We start from the raw sequence: 15,649 nt of genomic DNA, 5'->3' as shown, positions 1-15,649 counted from the left end.
GCCCAGTGTGCACTGACCCAGCCCCTGCTAATCATTGGAGAGTTACTAGAATGCTGGGGAGTCCCAGAGGCCCCTGCTGATTGGCTAGAAGACATTCCAAGGCAGCGGATTAATGAATGGCTGGCAGGACTAGGGGGTACTTGCTACGGTACCTGAGCCCATACCAGCTCCTGCCAGGGGGTGACTCCTAAATCCCCCCCCAAATCAAAGTGGAGAATATTGGGGATTAGGAGGGTCAGTTATGGTGGGAGGTTGGAAAGACTGGGCAAGATCCCAAGGGAGTTCTCTTTCCCAGGAAATTCGCCCCAACCTTGCCATGAATTAAACATGGGCAGAAGGTAACAGCACACCGTGTGCCATCTGAAAAGGGGCAAACAGCTCCCCTCACAAGGCTGGAAGGGCCCAACTCCTGGGAGGGCTGGGGCCCGGGAGGTAACAATACAAGAAGAATAGAGCAGAGAGGAGCAGGGTCAGGATTGTGCCGGTGCCAAGGGGCATCCGAGGTGGGAGCAGAGGGGCCATCTCAGCATTTGTTTGATTCTAGGCTGTCCAGGCCACGAAGGAAGGAAGCTGGGTCCCGGCCCAACTCTGTGGTACCCCTGGGAGGGAGCAAGAAAAACGTCTTGGTTCAGCGGAACAGGAGGCAAGAACAGGTAAAGTCAGAGCTGAGTCAAACAAAGAGCTGTTTCAGGCACCATTGCATTGAGTCAGCCAGATGGCCACGGTTCCTTGATGCTTCTAGGGTCTGGGGCCAATTGACCTGGAGGATGTTGCTGGGGTGGAGAGGACACAGATGCCCTGTGGGCGAGTCCCACCCTAGGGGGATTGACCTCCGGTGAAGGCCCAGTCTAGCACCTGGAACACAGAAGGGGCTTAATAAATGTTTGCCCACTTTCCTCTCTTCCCCTTCCTGGGGCCCAAAATGTTAGTATGGAACGGCCCAAGGAGAGTGGGAAATGAGCTCTCCCCTGCATTCTTCCTCCCACAAAGAGGGCGGTCACTGATTCATTCTGCAGGGTCACAGGCGAGGACCTCCTAGCCCAAGGCTCTGTGCTCTGTAGTGGGCTGGGCTGGGGAGGGGAGGGGGAAATGGGGGAAGGATAGGGTGTCTGGGTGTCTGTGTGCATAAACACAGGTAGATCCATGATGCATCATCCAAACCAGCCCAGTGACAAGCAGCCTTGTCACTAAGTAACAGGAAAACCCCTTCTTTCCATTCTTTACCAAAAAATTTTTACATATTACCAAAACTACTTAAAGACTCTTTTGAGATCTTATAGCCATTATGACATTTTAGAATGAAACTTATGCTACTGTTCAATTCAGAGTAACATAATAATTTCTAAAAGGAAATTTTGGGGCAGCTAGGTGGCGCAGTGGATAGAGCACTGGCCCTGGATTCAAGAGGACCTGAGTTCAAATCCAGCCTCAGACACTTGACACTTGCTAGCTGTGTGACCCTGAGCAAGTCACTTAACCCCCATTGCCCCGAAAAAAACAAACAAAAACAAAACAAATAAAAAGATAGGGTTGGGCTAGTTGACCTCTAAGGTACCTTCCTGTTCTGAATCTAGACCTGCTGACCTCATGGCCCAGAATCCCGGGGTGTGTCCCAGGGAGACACCTCGCACTCCTACCTCCCACCAGCAGAGGGCGCCGTCTCCTCTCTGATGGAAAAGTGGGCATTGCCAAGCAGTTCCCCACTGGGTGTGAATGGATGATTATTTTCCTTTGAATGGGCACAGTGTGTGGGGCTGGGCAGACTTGGCAGCAGCTCAGGCCTCAAGCCTCTCACTCAATTCCTTGCCAACTCCTCTCCCTTCCAGGCCCAGACCCAGAGCATCAGGGCCCCAGATGCTAATGACCCTTTCTAGGGCAACCTTCTTCCATGTCAGGGCTCTCCAGAACAAGCAGAAGGTTCAAGGATCACAGAATCCTGAAGTCTCTGAGTTAGAAGGAACCTTAATAGCCAGCTATTCCAACCCACACCTTAGTCAATTGGTTAACAAGCATTTATTAAGTGCTTACTGCATGCTAAACTCTTAGTGTATAAAGAGAAGCAAAAACAGGGGGCAGCTAGGTGGCGCAGTGGATAAAGCACCAGCCCTGGATTCAGGAGGACCTGAGTTCAAATGTGATCTCAGACACTTGACACTTACTAGCTGTGTGACCCTGGGCAAGTCACTTAACCCTCATTGCCCCACCAAAAATAAATAGATAGATAGGTAAATAAATAAATAAAAAGCAAAAACAGTCCCTGCCTTCAAGGAGCTTACAATCCATCCAGCACATAAGCACCCAAATGCATACAAGAAGAGATGAGGGGGGAGGGGGGAGGCAGAGGGAGGGATTATGGGACAATGGTCAATGTTGGAAGGCAGGAGAGGGCAAAATGAAACCAGACTTGCTTCTCTGTCCCCATCACCTTGTATTTATTTTTATATTCCTATAAATGTACATATCATCTTCCCCAATAACAATGCTAACAGCTTGAGGTTTGTAGAAGAACGTTCCATGCCTTATCTCATTTGATGCTCACAAAACTGGGGCGGGGGGGGGGGGGGGGGGGGGCAGTGATGACTATTAGAGGATTAAGATGAAGATAAAGGAAATCCCCTGGTTGGGATCCAGTAGCTGATAAATGTCCTCACTCATTCAGTAGACCCAGCCTTGACTCATTAGCTCTCGGGTTCCCCCCCAATAGGGCCCATGTCCTCATTTTCTTTGCATTCCCCACAGAGCTTGGCCCAAGGTGCTGCCCATAGTAGGGCTCCATAATCATGTGTTGATGGACAAGAGCAGCCTCCAGGATCCCTCTTGCCCTTCTCCATCTTCACAGCCGCAGGAGCAAGGGCCTGGTGCCAGGCCAGGGACTCAGGGAGAGGCCTTTAATCCAAACAAGCTTGTGGGCTCTTTGCTCTCTGCCTCACCTTTTCCCTGGATGCTGGCGGGAGGAATGAGGAGAAGACAAGTTTGGGGGGTGGAGAGAAAATTCAGCCCCCCCCCCAAGGAATACACGAGCGCGCGCGCGCGCGCACACACACACACACACACACACACACACACACACACACACACACACACACACCAGAAAGCTCCCAGGCCCCCTTGGAGTCTGGCCTGCCCGCAAGCCCCTCCCTTACAGGCAGATCTCTGGTGGTAGGTAGGGGGGACCCTGGAAAGGGAAGGCAGCAGCCCCTCCCTGGCCCCGCCCCCTCAAGTTGGAAAGTCAGAGGGAGAGAGAGGTGGCAAGATCCTTCAGAGCAGACCAAAGGACCAGCCAGCAAGAGGGAACAGCACCCAGGGACCCCAGGTCACAGCTGTGCCTCCAGGCAGGACACCCCACCTTGGTAAGGTGTTTGGGAAAGGGGTGCATCTTAGGGGAGGAGGGAGGCATGGGAATCTTGGACCTCTTGTGAGTGAAATGAATGCGCTCCAAGGCTCTGGTCCTGAGGGAGGCTCTTAACTAGACACTGTGAGACTGGAGCCAGACAGGACGGCCGTACAAAAAGGGCTGGAAGATGCCCACTGTGGAGAGCGGCCAAGGACACCCCAGAGGAGATGCCTCCAGGAGGCAGCAGGAAAGAGGTGCCAGCCCTGGGAGAGCGTAGTGGATTCCAACCATCCCCCCAGGGAAGTTCTTCACAGTCAGTGACCATCTCTTTGCCACAGACATTCAGGAGGCTGCTTTGACTGGTCCTTGGCAGAAGATTCCTGAGCCCCACCCCCACCCCAAGTCTCCCTTCCTTTCCCCCGTCCCCTGCCAGCAAGGGGCAGCCTTCTATGCTCTGGATGGAGTAAGAATAACAGAGTTCTGGAGGAAGGCTCCCTCGTGCCCACGCCCTCATGCCCTACCTCTAACCAGTCATCTCTTCTCTCCTCAGGCTATCTTGCCTCGGCTCTCCCCTGCCCCAGGGCTCGCTCCTCCAGACACAATGATGCTCAGGTTGCTATTTCTTTCCCTGAGCGTCCTTCAGGTCCCTCTCAGCGATGCGCAGGTAAGGGGAGTCCCTTCGATCATTTTGCCCCAAGACTTCTCTTTGTTAACCCTCCCCTTGGGGAGCAAGCAGGGAGCATCATGCCCAAAGGGGCACATTCCGAACTGGAAGATGAGCACACCCATTTCCCAGAGGGTGAAATCAAGACAACGAGAGGTCAATGTGAAGAATCAAACCTAGTACCCAGCCTTCTTGAATTTGATCAGGCTTTCCCGCCATTTGTCTCTGACACCTTTTGTCCTAAAAGAAAAAAAAATTTAATTAAGTGGACCTCTTTGGCAAAAATAATATCAATAAGAATAGTCAGCACTTAATTGGCACCTTACTGATTATCTCATTGATCTTACAATGACCCTCTGAGGTAAACCCTAATTATCCCCATTTTTTAATTTTATTTTTAAAAATTTATTATTTTTTTTTGTGGGGCAACAAGAGTTAAGTGACTTGCCCAGGGTCACACAGCTAGTAAGTGTCAAGTGTTTGAGGCCGGATTTGAACTCAGGTCCTCCTGAATCCAGGGCCAGTGCTCTATCCACTGCGCCACCTAGCTGCCCCCTGATTATTCCCATTTTACAGATGGATAAAGATAAAAGTAGGAGAACTTAAGTGACTTGCCCAGGGCCTCACAGCTGAGAGTGTCTGGGGCAGGATTCAGACTCAGGTCTTCCGGACTCCTGAGTCCCATGCTCTATCTACTACATCCCCATCTGCTGACAGAAAGCGTCTCCTGAGACACCACATGAGTCAACAGTGTAATGGGGTGTCCAAGATGAGGAAATTGACAGATATCTGCTGTGCTCTGCAGAATCACCATGGGGATATTTGGCCCTCAGCAGTTGTGTGTCCAGATGAGGCTAACCAGAACAGATAGGGGCTGGAGGCCATGCCATACCAGAATTGGTCGAAGGAACTTGGAGTCAGAGAATCCCGTTTTACAGATGAACAAATTGAGGCAGACAGAGGTTAAGTGACTCACCCAGGAACATACAACCAGGATTTGAATTCAGGTCTTCTAGTGCACTGTGACATTCTAGCTGCCTCTCGACTTCAGGAGATTAACTTTCAACTTCTGGGCCTCAGTTTCCTCATCCGTAAAATGAGAGGAGTGGACTCAATGATTTCTGAGGTCCCTCCAGATCCTTGAAACTGGGCAAAAGGGGGCATCTAGGTGGATAGGGCACTAGTGGATAGGGCACTGGCCCTGGAGTCAGGAGGACCTGAGTTCAAATCTAGCTTCAGACACTTAACACTTACTAGCTGTGTGACCCTGGACAAGTCACCTAACCCCAATTGCCTCACGAAAGAAAGAAAGAAAGAAAGAAAGAAAGAGAGAAAGAAAGAAAGAGAGAGAGAAAGAAAGAAAGAAAGAGAGAAAGAAAGAAAGAGAGAGAGAGAGAAAGAAACAAAGAAAGAAAGAAAGAGAGAGAGAGAGAAAGAAAGAAAGAAAGAAAGAAAGAAAGAAAGAAAGAAAGAAAGAAAGAAAGAAAGAAAGAAAGAAAGAAAGAAAGAAAGAAAGAAAGAAAGAAAGAAAGAAAGAAAGAAAGAAAGAAAGAAAGAAACTGGGCAGAAGGATGAGAAGAGGAGCTAGTTTTGTGTTGTTTGGCCCCAGAGGACTAGGGGACTCTGGGAAGGGGAGGGCTTTGGGGCAAGCGAGGAGCAAAGGACCAGGTTTTTGTCCTCCATCAGTGTTGGCCTCAGAGCACAGACCTCTGCAGACCTCTGACAAGCATCTGTGGTCTTTTGCAGGGGGCAGATGGTGGGTTCTGTGGGTCCCTCTTCCTCGATTCCTTCCCTCCTCCAGGGCTGCCTGAGCAAGCGATCCGTGCTTGCTACCATTCGCCAGATGCAGAAACTGCTGTCCAGCCAGGAAGCTGCCCAGCTGCAGGGCCTGCGCAGCCTCAGGAAGCAGCTCACCGTGCTCCAGGGGAGCGTCCACAAACAGGCCACGAGGAGGAACGGTAACGGCGGAAGCTCGGGGGAGGCAGCTGGAGAGGGGCTGGGCTCCCCAGGGACCTGACCTTGTTCATCCTCAGGGCTGCGGAAGGACAGCCCTAGGGACGGACCTGTGAGAGGGTTTGGTTTCCAGGGTAAATTGGGAGCCCTGCTTGGTGCTAGAGGCTGGGTGGACCCGCCCCAGCTACTCAGGTATCAAGTCCCCAAACGTAAACATTCCCATGAGACTAAGTTGTTCTGTATGGACTCAGCTTTGGGGCCTCCGTGGGGCTGTTGGGGTGCAGAAGTAAGGGAATATAAGAGGGACCAACTCCCATTTGGGTAAACTACTGCCCAAGGATTAGAGGGGCCTGGGTAATGGCCTTGTGTGACCTTGGGGAAGTCACTTCTGTTCTTTGGATCTCAGTTTCATCGCCTGTAAAAGAGAAGGAACTGACTTAGATGACCTCTAAGGTCTCTTACAACTTTGAAATCCCACAATTTTTTTTTTTTTTTGGCCATGCAATGGGGGTTAAGTGACTTGCCCAGGGTCACACAGCTAGTAAGTGTCAAGTGTCTGAGGCCAGATTTGAACTCAGGTCCTCCTGAATCCAGGGCTGGTGCTTTATCCACTGTGCCACCTAGCTGCCCCGAAATCCCACAATCTTATGATTTGGCTGGACAGTCTTCCCATAGATGTAGATAACTGAGATAAGACAGCGTGCTTCTATTCTCTTCTGATTTTCCTCTAACAATAACTCTTTTTTTTTTTTTTTTTTGCGGGGCAATGAGGGTTAAGTGACTTGCCCAGGGTCACACAGCTAGTACAGTCAAGTGTCTGAGGTCGAATTTGAACTCAGGTCCTCCTGAATCCAGGACTGGTGCTTTATCCACTGTGCCACCTAGCTGCCCCCAACAATAACTCTTAAAATTGAAAAAATAAGGATTTTTTTTCTACCCCGTGCTTGGATCTAGTCCCCTCATAAGGGCAGCTAGGTGGCACAGTGGATAGAGCACTGGCCCTGGAGTCAGGAGGACCTGAGTTCAAATTCAGCCTTGGACACTTACTAGTAAGCATCTGGGCTGGGCTTTAAATCCAGGCCTCCCTGATCTTGGACCTTGACCCCTTCAGATCTAAAAGTGAAGCAAAGTTTGGGTAGGAAATATTTTTAATAGCCTTTGCAATCTAGTCGGGGGATTTCTGGATTTTTAGTTGTCACTTGGGTTTGAATCCCAGCTTTGAAATATACTAGCTGGGGCAGCTAGGTGGTGCTGGCCCTGGATTCAGGAGGACCTGAGTTTAAATCTGACCTCAGACACTTACTAGCTGTGTGACCCTGGGCAAGTCACTTAACCCTCACTGCCCAGCCCCCTCCCCCCAAATAGATTGGGGTAGCTAGGTGGTGCAGTGGATAGAACACCGGCCCTGGATTCAGGAGGACCTGAGTTCAAATCTAGCCTCAGACACTTAACACTTACTAGCTGTGTGACTCTGGGCAAGTCACTTAACCCCAAATGCCTCACCAAAATAAAATAAAAATCTACTTTGAAATATACTAGCTGTGTGATCCTGGGTAAGGCATCCATGCCTCAGTTCTGTCATCCTAAAATGGGGATGATGGATATGCAATACCTCTGAGGTGAGCAGTGTTAGTCACAAATCGTCGCATAAATGTGAATTATTATTTTCCCCTTCCCCCAGAAACATGCCCCCATCTGGCTATACCAACGCACGGCAGGAAGCTTGGGAGAAAAGTGGGCATAGGACATGAGGTGCACTTCTTGTGTGACGCTGGCTTCCAGCTGGTGGGCTCTGAATCTCGGCTGTGTCAGGAGAACAGAACGTGGAGTGGACAGCAGCCCGTTTGCAAGAGTAACGTATTCATAGCTCCAAGGGATGGGCAAGTGTGTTGGAGGGTGGGGGAGGGGGTCGTCACAGGACAAAAGAATGCTGAAGAATGTCTGAGCTGTGAAGGGGGCACAGGCTCCCAGTCCTAAATGCTGGATCTGATCCAGGCTCTTTGTTTGGCCCCAGTGAAGGGGTTCCAGACAATCACACACACCCCTATCCCCAGGTGCCAAGCACAAATCCCTCCCTTCCAGGTCCCCACCACTGGACGGTCGCAGAACCAAATCAAACTTCAGGGATCAGTTTTTTTGGTTTTGGGGGATTTTTGTTTGTTTGTTTTTGGTGAGGCAATTGGAGTTAAGTGACTTGCCCAGGGTCACACAGCTAGTAAGTGTTAAGGGTCTGAGGCTGGATTTGAACTCAGGTTCTCCTGAATCCAGGGCCCATGTTCTATCCACTGCACCACCTAGCTGCCCCCAGGGATCAGTTTTGGGGAGTGTACCAAGGGCTCTCTGGGGCAGGACAGGGCATGAGATGAAGGACTCCCTCTCCCTCCTGGCCCCTAGGTATTGATGACTGTGCCAGCCATCCCTGCACCAACGGGGGCACCTGTGTGGATGAAGTGCAGCAATACGCCTGCCTCTGTCCGAGTGGCTGGACCGGAAATAACTGTCAGACCCCAGCCACCTCCTGTGAGTGCCCCCACCTACTGTACCCCTGCAGGACCATCCCCAGGAAACGGCCCCACTTCCACCTCTCCCAGGCAGGACAAGAAGAAGCTTCTGTCTCCCAGAGGCAGAGCTGTCACTGATACCTGGGCTGGGGCAAGGGGGAGATCAGGCGCCACCACGGGCCATTTGAAGGGGAACTGAAAAAGCATCGACAATGTAGGCAGAGTGGGGAAGGGATTCTCATACATTTACATCCAACAGAGATCAGCTGAGGATGTCCTAAGAAGTTACAGCACAGGACCCTGGCCTGACGGAACCTGGGCATCTAGTCATGCCATCCATGAGCCCACATGGACAAACTTAGCTTACATGGACACACGTAACCCTTATGCTAATCTCCACAAGCTCCATCTAGCTTTATCGCACCCTTATTCCTAGGCCAATCCCTTGCTGGGCTCTCTGACCCTCAGCATCTTCCTCTTCAAGTTTGTTACCCTGAGGATGGACTTTGGACCATTCAAGACCTAGGTGGCTTGAGAGATAGCTTGAATCTGGGGCTCTTTGTGCACCCTTCTCCCAATGCCCATGCTGAGACCCCTTGGGCATCATGCTAAGTCATACAGAGCAGGGTACCCTAGGGGAGGCTGCTCTCTCTGACTGTGACCTCTTCTGCCTACCCTCCACCCCAACTCTTCACAGACTGGGTGTCTCTGAGTAACTCATCCTTCAGCCGCCAGCCCCGATGTGCTGAGAATGGGCAGGGTGCCCGTCAGTGCAGCTGTGACTTGGGCTTCCAGATGCGTGCCGGCGGCTTGTGTCAAGGTGAGAAAGGCCAAACTTGCCCCTGGAAGACATTAGTCCTAGAAAAGACTTTGGACACCTGAGTCTGTCATGTTACAGAAGAAAAAATAGAGTCCCCAGAAGGGGCACCGGCCCTTTCTTGCCCAAGGTCCCTTAGCGAGTTAGTTCAGAGCCAAACCACACCTTGGTGCCCATGCACTGGCAGACCCTCTCCCTCCTCATCTCCAACTCGGGAACCTCTTGACTTATGAACTTTAGCACCTTGAGGAAAATTGTCAGGGCGCTCTCTCCTCTCAATGATCATGTCGATCCTTGTGTTTGTGCGTGATCTTCATAGAACGTAAGCCCCTTGAGGGCAACCTATACCAAAGAAATCATAGGTCCTGCACCTATCCCTTTGTATCCCCACCCCCACCCTCCAATCTGGAGCATACTCTGGATTTATGCTTGCTCAAGTGGACTGCTGGGATTGGAACCCTGCTCTCCAGATCTCCCCAGTCCAATAAATACTCCTTCCTCTGGACCACCACTCCCTGGGAGCCCCGGGGGAGGGAGAGGGGAACAAGGGAACTCAGCTTAGTATAGGGTTCTAGACAAAGGATCCATCTGCATCCTGTCTCTTCTAGCCAAAATCTTGGAGACCCATGGCTCTGAGCAACAGAATGTAGTGGAAAGAGTCCAAGGACCTGGGTTCAAATCCCAGCTTTGCTGTTTACTGAGTGACCTTGGATAAGTCCATGTCTCTGGGATTCAGTTCCTCATTTTTAAAATGGAAGGGGCTGGGGGCAGCTAGGTAGCGCAGTAGATAGGGCACCGGCCCTGGATTCAGGAGAACCTGAGTTCAAATCCGCCCTCAGACACTTGACACTTACTAGCTATGTGACCCTGAGCAAGTCACTTAACCCCAAATGCCTCACACAAAAAAATAATAAAAATTTTAAAATAAATTTTAAAAAAAAATGGAAGGGGCTGGGCTCTGGTCCAATTAAGTTCCATTCCAGCCTCAGAGGCTCTGATAGGAGTAGCCGTGGAGGTTTCAGCCTTGTGGGAGGGGCTGGAGAGGGAGGACAACGCTCTCAGGCCTTCTCATCACCTGCCCCTCTGCTGCTCACCTCAGACGTGGACGAGTGCCAGATCTTCCAGCTGAACCAGCAGAACAGGATCTGCGTGCACAGCTGCATCAATCTACCTGGGTCCTACCGCTGTATCTGCCCCCCAGGCTACCTGCTCAACCCGGACCAAAACACGTGCGAAGGTGGGCACTCCTACTCAGCTGCCCCCTTCCTCCCCAAGGGCTATTGGAGCCCTAGGCCCTCAGACGTCTCCTCTACGGGAGCCGCCCCCTCTGCTCTCTCCTGCGCGAACCTCCTCTTACTTGAGAAGCCCTGGTTCTAGAGGTTCTAGAGGTTCTAGAGACTAAGCCTGCACATCACGTGGTACACTCTAACTCTCCTCAGGGCTTAGGGACAGTCTCTTCGTGGCCCTCCCCGTGTCCCCAGGGGTTTGGGAAGGATTTTGGAGGGGAGTTGTGGGGTTTTTTTTTAGGGTTTTGGGGGGGATTTTATACACCCCCTACTGTATAAAAGGACATTGAGGCGAGGGGGTGGGGGTAGCACCAAGTGAGCCAGGATGAGAACTACGGACTTCCTGCTCTGAGACCTCTCCCCTTGTCTCTGTGCATTCCCCTCGGCCGCAAGGAAAGGTTGAGTTGGGAAAGGTCAGACTCCCAGCCTTTGCTGAAAAGGACCCAGATAGGACTGGTTATCTCGAGGATCATCAGAGGATAGAACTAGAGCTGGAAGGGACCCGAGAGACCATCTAATTCAGTCTCCTTATATTACAGATGAGGAAACGGGACTGGCAAGGTCAAGTGACTTATCCAAAGTCACATAACAGCAAGTGGCAGAGTCAGGATTCAAACCCTGATCCTTTGATACCAAAATTCAGAGCTATTTCCACATGATCATGCTTCCTCCCACTCTCTCTTGTCCTGACTCTATAAGCCCAAGACTGAAGGAATCCTGGTGTGTGTGTGTGTGTGTGTGTGTGTGTGTGTGTGTGTGTGTGTGTGTGGTATGAGAGACAGACAGGAGAGACAAAGATGAGAGGGAGATAGAGGGAAAGAGGGAGAAAGAGGAGCAAGTGGGAGAAAGAAAGGGAGACAGAGAGAGACAGTGAATGTAAGAGAAATGTTTGTCTTGCTTCTGCCAGATGTGGACGAGTGTGCAGATCAGCAGCACAACTGTACTCGAGGTGAGCTGTGCATCAATGTCTTTGGGGGCTTCCAATGTGTGCGGCCAGAATGTCCTCGGCCCCGGCACAACACCAGCTATGTGAAGACATCAGCCTTGTGAGTGACTGCCTGGGCCTTTCCGTCTTGCCCACCATCTCCCTGTCGCCCATCTCCAGCCCCCCTGGCCCCACTCTCCTGGGAGGGGCCCATTATCCAAGTCAAGTCGAGAAGCCGTTTATTAAGTCTTGCTATGTGTCAGGCACTGGAAATGGGGAAAAGGAAAGGGGAGAAAAAAAGGTCCTTGCCCTCAGGGAGCTTACACTCTAATAAGAGAAACACCACGCTGAGAAAACAGCAACCAACAGCACACGTGCAAGATAATTTGGAGAGAGTCTAGAAGGGGAACCCGAGAAAGCCTTCTAGCAGAAGGTGGGCTTTAGCTGGGACTTGAAGGAAGCCACACAAGCCAGGAGATGAAGAGGAGGGTGGCATTCCAAGGGTGGTGGGGCTGCCAGTGAAAATGAATGGAGTTGGGGGCAGCTAGGTGGCGCAGTGGATAGAGCACCGGCCCTGGAGTCAGGAGGACCTGAGTTCAAGTCCGGCCTCAGACACTTGACACTTACTAGCTGTGTGACCCTGGGCAAGTCACTTAACCCCAATTGCCTCACCAAAAAAGAAAAAAGAAAATGAATGGAGTTGGGACACCTTTCATAAGGAACAGAGAGGAAGATCACTAGATCACCAGGTGGTGTAGAGGGGAAGACTTCAGAGGATAGAAAAGTAGGACGGGGCCAGGCTATGAGTCTTCAGAAACCAAACAGAGGATCTTAGATTTGATTCTGGAAGTAACGGGAAGCCGGTTCAGCTAGGCTGCCCCAGAAGGACTGGGATATCACTCCTTTCCTCTATCCCAGTACATTCAGTTGGAGGCAGCTATCACTTTGCAGTCCTCAGTTTTCCTAAAGAGCCACTGTCAAGTTTAACCTTCCCCCGATTCCATTAACCACCATCTAAATCAGACCACTGCAGCCCCCATTGGAAGGAGGGGCAGCTAGCTAGCAAAGTGGATAGCTCTTCAAGGACCTAGAGTCAGAAAGACCTGAGTTCAAATCCAGACTCAGACTCAGACCCTAGCTAGCTGAGTGGCCCTGGGTAAGTCATTTAACTGCTATCTGCTTCAGTTTCTTCATGTGTAAAGTGAGGGTGATAGCACTTAGCTCCTAGGGTTGTTTTCATTTATTAAAATCCTACTAGGGGCGGCTAGGTGGCGCAGTGGATAAAGCACCGGCCCTGGATTCAGGAGTACCTGAGTTCAAATCTGACCTCAGACACTTGACACTTACTAGCTGTGTGACCCTGGGCAAGTCACTTAACCCCCATTGCCCCGCAAAAAAAAAAAATCCTACTAAGTGGGGGGCAGCTAGGTGGTGCAGTGGATAAAGCTCCAGCCCTGGATTCAGGAAGACCTGAGTTCAAATCTGGCCTCAGACACTTGACACTTACTAGCTGTGTGACCCTGGGCAAGTCACTTAACTCCTGTTGTCCCTTGGGGGGGAAAATCCTACTAAGTGGCAAGGATACAAAGAAAGATGGAGATCAAATGAAATGTTTGTTGTATATGCTAAGCAGTTATTATCCCCGTTGGAGATGGGAGGTAGGAGTTCTTTGGTGCAAAGCAGGCTAATGCCTGGCCTCACCTGTCCTCACCAGAAAGGCAGGGACAGGGGAGGAGGCCCCAGCTTGTCTCTCCCTTTCCACCTTCTTCCAGCCAGTGTGAGCGGAACCCGTGCCCAGTGGATAACCAGGCCTGCCGACAGGCGGCCAACTCCATCTCCTTCCATTACCTACCCCTTCCGTCCAACCGCACGGTGCCCCGAGTGCTCTTCAGGATGTCCACCACCCGCTTCCTCGGAGATAGCCTGCGCTTTGCCATCACTGGCGGCCGGGGCCTTGGGGCCTTCGCTGTGCAGCGCTCAGACCGGCACACTGGGGAGCTGGTGCTGACCAGTCCCGTGCCGGGCCCCGCCACCCTGGAGGTGCAGCTGGAGATGAGCGAGCTCTCCAAGAAGGTTCTGCTGGGAAAGCACATCTTCCGGATCACCGCATTCATCTCCCCCTATGAGTTCTAGCTCACTGGCAGTGGGGGCCCTCCTCTGTGTCCGCAGCTGCTTCACATCAAGGCTAGGGCTAAGTAAGACCCACAGCTGGAAGCAGCGGCTGCTCTTCTTGCTTCCTTGCTCTTTGCCCTAGTATGCAGAACTGGGATGCTGGGGGTGGGGGTGGGGACAACAACCATGACCTGCGGATCAGGACACCTGGGTTCAGGCCCTGACTCAGCCATTTGTGACCTGTATGAGCCTGAGAGTGTCACTCCCCCTACCCTGGGCCTCAGTTTCCTCGTCTCTAGGGTTAGACTACATTAGGTCCCTTCTGCTTCCAAGAAAATAAAAACCTAAAATGACTCAAACTCTGCAGAAGAAATGTGAGTGGCTTCCCTTATCACACCTCCCTCCCCAAACACGCGGGGAAAAACCAGCCACCAGACCATTAGAAGGTCCAGTGGTAAACACCAATTATTTCTGAAAATGTAGAAGGGTTTGACTGAGAGGCCTGGAGAAACCTGCGCCTAAGCCGCAAAGATATAACCCAGAGTTAAGAGGATATCTGATGTAAGCATCTGTTACTATGGAAACTAAAGGCTTCTGGGACTAGAATCCCTTCCAGTCATCACTGGGAGAAAGGAATCCAGTGATGTCACTCTGGCCTTTCCAGGCCAGATCACAAAAGAAAAATAGACACTGAGAGTCAGTATGGTAGACCATGCCACCTACTCATTGCCTCCCACACTATCTGATTATTTCTCCCCCCTACATACAACACACAATTATTTATCGTCCAGATGCCTTTCCCCAGCATTCTCTTTATCTCCTACAGTTGTCTTTCCATGTCTCTGTATTCCCCCTCCCCAAATCAAGCCTTTATTACCTTGGGCACCCCACTTCCCAGTAGAGTGCTGGACTTTGACTCAAGAAGATGTGGGTTCAAATCCTGTCTCTGACACTTGCTGTTGGACATTTAACCTCTCTGAGCCTCAGTTTCTTCAACTGTAAAGTAGGGGAGGGCCATCATTCCTGTAAGGCCTAAATTATTGGGTTGTTGTAAAATGCTTTTCAAACCTTAAAGAGATATGCAAATGACAGTTCTCATCACCAACGTCATCTTCATCCTGCCTGTCTTCACAGGTGCAATCCTGGCTCATTGTTCCCTGAGCTACAGAATTGATCCAGGCACTTTGCGTGGCCCTGTAGATAGATCTCAGCCAATCCAATCTCAGCTTGATCAGACACATGGACCTTACTGGCAATGTCCAGTATTCTGATAGCCCAGTCTGTCATGCACAGACCCCAGTGTCTGGGACCTATCATTATCCCCATTGTAAACACCTAGGAAATGCCCTTGTTCAGTCTGTCTCACACCTCTGTGGCCCAGAGTTCCAAGTCCCTTGTTTATCATCTTCTCATCACCCCTCTGCATCGTGGAAGAGGAGGAAAGGAGAGAGAAGTTCAAGGAAAAACCATTCTCCTTCCTCTACAAAGGGGGAAACAGACCCAATGGGAAGCTATGACTTCTAAGGTGATATCACTAGCCTGGAGTCTGGACTTTCCTTGTTTCCTTGCAGAGCCTCTTTCTGTCACCAGACTGTCCACATCCCCTGAGGCTAAAGAGGGAAATGGGGTACAGAAGGAGCTCCATGAAAATGATGGGCAAGGCCCCGGGAAACTCAGCCACGATGGCAAGGTTCAGGTAGCTGCTGCTGTTTCCCTGTTTGCTTCAATCCCACATTCTCTCATGCTGCCCCCCTCTTCAAGCCCTGGACCCTGCCCCCAGCTCCCCATCTCCTGTGTATTTCAGATTCCAGCAAAGTCTTCCCATCTGTGAGCTCATTCTATGTCCCCTAACCCAGGCCACTACATCTGAAACCCACCACTCCTCCATCCTAGCCTGAACACAAATGTCTTAGGCAAAGTCTTCAATTAAATTATTACCAAAGAAAAATTCATTACAAAAAAGTGTATTACTCTGGCAATAATCCAGGCAAGAAGCAATGAAGAGGGGCGGCTAGGTGGCGCAGAGGATAAAGCACTGGCCCTGGATTTAGGAGGAC

General features: G+C 51.0%; 1 protein-coding gene across 1 annotated transcript; it reads left to right on the top strand.

Moving 5' to 3' along the window:
* The first annotated feature begins 3,125 nt into the window (after nt 1-3,125).
* Nucleotides 3,126-13,919, top strand: LOC122744059 (fibulin-7-like). The gene is made up of 9 exons (XM_043989388.1): nt 3,126-3,350; nt 3,885-3,998; nt 5,800-5,956; nt 7,633-7,803; nt 8,346-8,471; nt 9,150-9,272; nt 10,369-10,506; nt 11,463-11,601; nt 13,253-13,919. The coding sequence occupies exons 2-9, from the start codon at nt 3,936-3,938 to the stop codon at nt 13,611-13,613; spliced, it is 1,278 nt and encodes a 425-aa protein (XP_043845323.1). The 5' UTR covers nt 3,126-3,350; nt 3,885-3,935; the 3' UTR covers nt 13,614-13,919.
* The last annotated feature ends 1,730 nt before the right edge of the window (nt 13,920-15,649 follow it).

Source organism: Dromiciops gliroides, chromosome 2 (genome assembly GCF_019393635.1).
Source record: "Dromiciops gliroides isolate mDroGli1 chromosome 2, mDroGli1.pri, whole genome shotgun sequence".
In the NCBI taxonomy this organism is placed as follows: Eukaryota; Metazoa; Chordata; class Mammalia; order Microbiotheria; family Microbiotheriidae; genus Dromiciops; species Dromiciops gliroides.
This window is presented reverse-complemented; position numbering and strand designations above follow the sequence as displayed.